The 7,625-nt window shown below is 37.6% G+C and overlaps 1 protein-coding gene across 1 annotated transcript; it reads left to right on the top strand.

Moving 5' to 3' along the window:
- Positions 1 to 5,996: 5,996 nt before the first annotated feature.
- Positions 5,997 to 6,917, top strand: LOC101579177 (olfactory receptor 13H1). Its single transcript, XM_004634530.1, has one exon. The coding sequence runs from the start codon at positions 5,997 to 5,999 to the stop codon at positions 6,915 to 6,917; it is 921 nt and encodes a 306-aa protein (XP_004634587.1).
- Positions 6,918 to 7,625: the final 708 nt, after the last annotated feature.

The raw sequence follows: 7,625 nt of genomic DNA, 5'->3' as shown, positions 1-7,625 counted from the left end.
AGAAGTGTGAGTACAAGAGGAATGGGAGTATTTTTGTAGCAAAGAAGAAAGCAATCTTATTTTAGTGAGGAGATCATGTTCAGGAGTCAGAGGTAAAAGAGGAGTAAATGGAATCTATAACCCTTCCTGTGTCACTATGTAGTTCACCTTGCCACAGATGGGTATTTATCTTCCTCTTTGCTTGGTCAGTACCAGTTTTCTGCACTATACAGTAAGCCTGTTGACAACAGAAACCATGCCTGGATTTTAATTTTTTTTTATTTGTTAAACAATACAAATTAGTAAAGAAAATTTAAAAAACATTAGAAGTGATACAAAATTTCATTAGACAAAGTAACAGGAATTCAACAATGGTTGCTCTGTTGCATGATGTTATCATTCAAATTACTTGTTTGGTTAACAAATATAAATATATGCAGGATAGTTTGGATATTTGTACTGCCAATTTCTGCTGGGCTTTTGAAAGGAGCAGTTAATGCTTAAATTTTTTTTTCTTTTCATTTTTATTGTTTATGCTTTTTAATTTCTTATAATTTGTTGTTGTTTTGTTTTGTTTTTTAACCAATGTCTGGATTGTCTTCATGCCATTGTGTTCTCAGTGTCAAGCACATAGCTAGACATACCATGGGTGGGTGCTCATAAATATCAGTTGAATATATAATAAGAGTGAATGAATGAACTAATGTGAGAGTGAATGAATGAATAAATGAATGTTAATGACATGTAAGGAATTACTATCACTGATCTTCAGTGCCGTGTGAGGAAATATAGACAAGATTAACAAAAGGCCCCATGGAGGCAGTTGGAGCAGCCCAGGGTGGTGACAGTGGGTCTGGAAAGGCAAACATAAGGGCTCTTCCAACATGAGGATCAATAACATATGCACTCTCTGCTGTGCACTCTCTATGCCAGCTGTCCCCTGATAATCATTTCTCTACCAGCTGCAGGCTCAGTCTCAACACCAATTTCATATAGAAACAATGGGAGGAGACCACAGACCAAAATAAAACAGAATTATTTCTCACTTCTCTAGAAAACCTAGCAATGGTGTATGAAAGTGCCATGGACTCATAGGTCTCTTTTGTCTTTATTTGTTTTCCCTACACAAAATATCAATTTGGGTATGTTTTTGAACAGCTCTGATTTGATAAAATTTAATTGCTTGTTTGGGATGAGATCCCTAAAGCTCTTGGAAGTTAATTATTTATTTTTCTTTGTGAAGATCAGAAACTTTGAACTCTGCTCATAAAATAAATGGTCTGGTTACACTTGCGAACTTCAACTTATTTAAGCTACTGTAAAGCTCATCAACTTAGTGCCTGCATTTGAAATTGAATCTGGAAGTGAACTGGACCTCAGATATCATGTGTAGGCCACAGATGTAAGATTTATGGCTTAAGTTCAGAACACAACAAGAGATGGAGGCTGGGTGACAGCTTCCAGATAACCAAAGAGATCGATGAATTTGAGACTAACTGAAGAGAAGAGGAGATATGACACCATTTCTACAAATTACTCAATGAAAGGCAAATTCTGGTCCATTATATTTTCACTATAAGTGAGCAATAACCAAAAGACTGTATTGGCTTCCACTCCAGTATAATATTTTAAAATGCTTGTACCCATTTTCTGGCATTAGTGGAGCGAGAAACTAGCATTAGATCTTTTTGCTGTCTGAAGAATGCGCTAAAACGTGAAGGTATCTATCAAACTACATTTCCATGCTCCTGCACTTTGAATGGGTGGTGTTGAAAGAGTAGGAAGCTGGCTAGAGAATGTACGGAGTTTCTCATGAAAGCCACCTAATTTAGTTTAAAGTCATGATGCAAAAGTGTGGTTATTTATCCCCTACTTTTAACAAAAGTGACAATTTGGTTTAGTTAGGTTCCAGGTCACCAAGATAATAGATAAATATTGCTAAGAGGCAAAAGATGTCTGAAATAGCTGGTTTCAATTGAAGTAACCCAAAGGTCTTAATGCAGGGCATTCAAGTGACCTCTGTCCTCCACTGCTTATAACTTTGCTAGGAGAAATTTAATAAGACTATATATGCCTCAAAGGTCAGTAAAGGAAACATTCACTCAAGGACTTAAATAATTTAATTAGATACCATTACCAACAGCAACAGATAAAAGGGTTTGTCAGTTGATGTTTGACCTAATCTAAAAGAATTTTCTTTCTTTGATGATGCCCAGGCATTTGGGAGCCTGAGAATTTGAGAAGGTTTTTGAAATTTTGATAGAAGAGCTTGCAAGAACAGCTTGACAGTTCCATACCAGGGAAGACTGGGTGAATTATTTTTCAGGCAGTCCCATTCTGTTCCTTCTACTGGTGCACAAGAGCAACCTGAGACAGTGAGTATGTCACAAGACTAAGCTCTAATTTCTTTTTGTTTCTCCTTTTCTCATGTTATTAGGGTCTTGAACAATCTCTCTGGTGCAGGCAATCACCAAGTAGGCAAGTGGGAAGCTATTATTTAAAGGGAAGCTAGGATGGGGACTTAATTGCAGGTAACAAGGCTAAGAGAGAAAATGTTCTGGGCTCAGTTTTCCAGGAATCTTTTAAAGGTAATTCTGGAATGGAACATTCAGTACAATCTTTGGAGGACAAGCCCAGACCAAATGAAAAATAGTTTATTCAATTTAGAGGCTGAGTAGCCTTTAAGTATGAGAAGAAAATTGTCACAATTTTAGTTCCTTGGATCCAAACATAGTACTAACTGAGGCGAAGACTTGGGATCAATTTCTAAATCTTAGTAAGCTTACCACTATTTAAAAACAAGCCTGTGCCACAACCATAGACTTATCACCAATTTTTAGTCAAATGGATCATCGATTTCTTTCCTATTGGGCTCATGAGCCATCAGCAGTAGACTACATAACCCCTCTTTCAATACTAGAGAAACAATATACACTCTGTGATTCACTAGGTCTTATAGACTTATATAAAGATGGAAATATTTATTTACCAAAATCTAATATTGAACAGCAAAAGCCATATATTTTATAAAGTTCTAAGAGTACCAGACATATTTAGATGGTATAAAATCAGTTGTCTACTCTGTGAAACAAGTTTGTCCTTTCATGCGCAGACTGCCCTTCATCTTTTTAAATACTCTATCTGTGGTTAACTTGAACACAATTGGGAGTTAAAAGTATTTCCAACTGTACCAATTTAAAACATAACAAGCATGAGGGCATGTCTTCATGTAGCCATTTGATTCTTTATGCACTCATTCTGTGGGTTGATTTGCAAGGGTAGAGGCAGTCCAAGGGAAACTTCCTTCTTGAAGTCCTGTGAGACATAAAGCCAAAAGCAGCATTAAGTCTCTCAAGTGCTGAGGACACTCCTGTGAAGGTGGTTCATCATCTCCTCCATCTCATATTTGTTTGCTTCTTCATGAGTGGCAATCACTTTCATATCTATAGATTTACCTCTCTTGCATACTTGGCCTGTCTGAGAGACTGTAACATATAGACCAAAACAGAGGGATAGGTTACTGAGAAAGCCAGATTGTACACAGGCATAGTCATGAAACCTTCTTTCCTAAAAACTTAAGACCAAATGAACTTCACATATCAGAGAATGTTAGAGAAATTCCACCCTTTACCAAGCCTCTTCTCTTCTTTACAAGCCTCTCCCAAAAAAAAGGATGAAAATTAATGGATTCCTATTACTCTGATAAGTCTTTTTTATTTCATCTATGAGAAATTAGAGAATTCTAGCTTGTTAGAAGGAGAAGAACTATTAGACATCATTTACTTTAAACAGATTGCTGTTGAAAATTTAGGCGAAGTGACAGTGAGAAACTTCTCTAGAGACATAACCAGAGTGCAATTAGAAGCTTTCAAAAAGGGATTAGAAACAAAAGGGAGAATTAGACTCATAAAGGAGAGCAAATACAGTAATCATGCTTGCTATATAAATTGCAATGTCACAGGAAGAGTTGGATGGAAAAAGAGATTCCTTTTCCATATGGAACAGCCCCTTTCACACATTCATTTGTCAAGGAATTATTGATTACTTACTATGAACCAGGTGCTATTCTTGGTTTAGAGTATAGAGTAATGAAAAAGAAAAAAAAATCTCCTAAACTGATTTAGTATACTTTCTAGTGGATAGAGGCAGTCAATAAACTATTAATAGGGAAAATATACAGAATGCTAGAGGTAATTGTCTGAAGGAAATAATGCAGAAAGGAAGGATAGAAAAGGTCAAGGGATAGAGATGAAGTTCTAGACAGGATGACTCAGGAAGGACTCACTGAAAAGATACCTTGAAAAAAAAAGATACCTTGTGAGTAATACAAGAATTAAGCCATGCAAGGATGTTAGGCTTCATGAATATGAAGCTACTGTTCTTTTATAACTATGGAGAAACACAGTCAAGGAATGGTTTGAGTGTTGAGGAACAATAAGGTGACAAGTAAGTGCACAGGGAAAAGGTAATAAGAATAGGGAAGAGAAGTAGGTAATAAGAAGACAAATTATAGAGTCTTGTGTGTTATAGTAAGGAGAATGATATTTAATGATGTCGAAATGGGGAGCTACAGGTAACAATATTGTATTATATACTTTAAATTTGTTGAGAGCAGATCTTGATTTGGAGGACCAGGATTTAGATTAGGATTATTTTTTGTTGTTGTTGTTCAGTACTGGAGATTGAACTCAGAGTCTCAGACATACTACATAAATATTCTACAGCAGCCTCAAGAGATAGATCTGTGTTAAATATTCTTATCACAAAGATAAGAGAGGGACAGAAGAAACTTTTAGAGGTAATGGTTAGATATACAGCCATGGGAGTGGGGGTGGGGGTGCAGTTCTAGGGGTGGAACACAGCACTTTAAACATGCTAAGTGAACATTCTAACACTGAGCTTCCATCCCTACCCTTATGGCCTTGCTTATGATGAGTACTTCATGGATTTGTATTTTTCTTCTTACTCAAAAAGATGTACATACTAAGCATGCATAATTTACATGTATATCATAGATTTAAAAAAAGAAAAATTTTAGTGAATAAGTGATCTGATCTAATTTATAATTTAACAGCATCCTTTGAACTAAATAAGAACAAGACCAACAATATTAGTAAAGAAGTGGCTGACAAAATCCAATGAGCCATGATGGTCATTCAGGTGACAAGAGCAGTGGTTTAATTTCAGATATTGGAAAAAGATATAAAAAATAAATCCAGGTGAATTGAAAGATGGTGGTGAGGGTGAGAAAAGTGATATTTTTCATATGGCTGTGCACTGATTCCCTCTTCTTATCACTCATACTTTCATAAACATCACATTAGATTTTCACACTTTTGACTAGGGCTAAGCAACCACAGTACACAAAGTGTATGAGAATCTAGAAATGTAACTTCATTGGCAGAATATTAGCAGGGGCTTTTCACAGACCTCAAATGTTCAGCAGCCTTTCCCATTACATAATACTGGTTTAGGTCAAATGATTAATTTATTCTCCTCTATGGCAGACTGCATGGTAGATCCTGATGCTGTTGGAAATAGTGGCATGTATAGTTAGGAGTTAGACCGCCCCCCAGAACAGGTAGAATTCAGCTATAACAGTTTCTGTGCTAGTTAAAGCTCAACTGTATCTTGGCTTCCAATTTGTCTTGGGAAAATGAACATATATGTGAGAGCCAGAAACGTGGCCTCCCTTTCTTTTCTTCTTAGTTAGTTGGAAGAAAGTATTCAGGAAGTCAACTGTAGAGAAAAGCCAGTGAATTCCATAAAACTGCATTCAAAAAGGTGGAAAGCTTTCCATTTTCCTGACAGGAAAGAGGGTAGCTCTACCTCTGCCCCTGTTTCCACCTAGAAATCCCATTTGTGTTCTTCATCTTCAGAATAGGACAAAGATAAAGATCTTGCACACCCTAATTATTTCCTCCTTTCTTGCTTGCCCTGTTTTTCTTCTCATTCTCTTAGGGGACTCTAGGCAGTCTTGCTGGCACCTGTTCAATGCACTGTGATGAGAGAGGAGGATGGGTGCTGACAATGCCACAGCAGTGTTTGAGTTTCTCCTCATTGGCATCTCAAACTATCCCAAATGGAGAAGCATGTTTTTCACATTGGTGCTGATAACGTACTTCAGTACATTGCTGGGAAATGGACTGATCATCTTTCTCATCCACTTTGATGCACAACTCCACACACCAATGTATTTTTTCCTTAGTAATCTGTCATTCTTAGACCTTTGCTACGGAACAGCCTCCATGCCACAGGCCTTAGTGCATTGCTTCTCTACCCATCCCTACCTCTCCTACCCACGATGTTTGACCCAAATGAGTGTCTCCTTGACCTTGGCCACAGCAGAGTGTCTCCTCTTGGCTGCCATGGCCTACGACCATGTGGTTGCCATCATCAATCCCCTGCGTTATTCTGTGATCATGAGTCGCCCAGTATGTGTCTGGCTGGCTGCCACATCATGGGGAACATCACTTGTACTCACTTGCATGCTTGTCTTATCCCTGAGGCTCCGCTTCTGTGGGGCTAATGTCATCAACCATTTTGTCTGTGAAATCCTGTCCCTCATTAAGCTGGCCTGTACTGATACCAGCCTCAATGAGCTTATAATCCTGGTCACTGGTATCTTTACCCTGCTTCTACCCTTTGGTTTTATACTCTTATCTTATCTCCGAATTACTGCTGCTGTCCTAAGGATTCGCTCAGCACAAGGAAAGCTCAAGGCCTTTTCCACTTGCACTTCTCACCTAACTGTGGTGACAATCTTTTATGCCACAGCCATCTTTATGTATATGAAACCTCAGTCTAAGTCCTCCCCTGACCAGGACAAGTTTATCTCAGTGTTTTATGGGGCTTTGACACACATGTTGAACCCCGTGATATATAGCTTGAGGAATGAAAATGTTAAAGGGGCAATGAAGAAAGTTATGGGAAAATGACATAAGCTTCCATCTCTACTAAAATTCTAAAATAACACTCAGTTATGTATTCACTGATAGGTAAAAGTGTTTAAAGGAATCTGACTTTACCCTTGGAAGCATAGATGATTGATATGTGAAAAGCTTCAGCAAGTGCTCCAGCCCCAGAATATTCCTACTGAGATTTGAATTTCCATTAGAGGTACTACTTTTGCGCTTTCTTTACAGATGATGATGTTAGTGGTCATCCATTAGGTTACTTATTTTATGGTAAATGAGCTATTCAGTATCATTTCCTCACTGACAGACAAATCTCTTAAGACTATCAGCAGCAAGCAAGGCATTACTGAAATTGGAAGATAGGACAAAGAGTGTTGTAATAAAAGGCCAAAAGACAAAGGCCAGAAACTTTACAACCTTACCGAAGACAAGTCCTGTTGTATGAGCACAAGCTCCTTGCTCCACCAAACCTCAGAATTATAAGAAAATCCTACCACGGCTATTTCCTGCAGTTTTATAAAATACTTCCATTTTGACTTTCTTATAATCTACTAGTTGCTTTTCTAGCACTAATATCTCTATGAATTGATAAAAAAATACAGCATCATTCCCCCTCCCCCATATTAATAATGAGAAGGTACAGACTCATAGAATGTATTGAAACTTTTCAAAAATCATACTCAATTGGTAGTGGAGTCAAAATTAGAATTACGATATCAATCGGGCCGA

This window comes from Octodon degus, unplaced genomic scaffold (genome assembly GCF_000260255.1).
Source record: "Octodon degus isolate 3935 unplaced genomic scaffold, OctDeg1.0 scaffold00063, whole genome shotgun sequence".
Taxonomy (NCBI): Eukaryota; Metazoa; Chordata; class Mammalia; order Rodentia; family Octodontidae; genus Octodon; species Octodon degus.
Note: the sequence above shows the minus strand (reverse complement) of the source record. Positions and strands in the feature narration are given on the sequence as shown.

Excerpts from the sequence above, each read along its gene's own strand:
- LOC101579177 (XM_004634530.1), top strand. The coding sequence starts at position 5,997 with ATGGGTGCTGACAATGCCACAGCAGTGTTTGAGTTTCTCCTCATTGGC.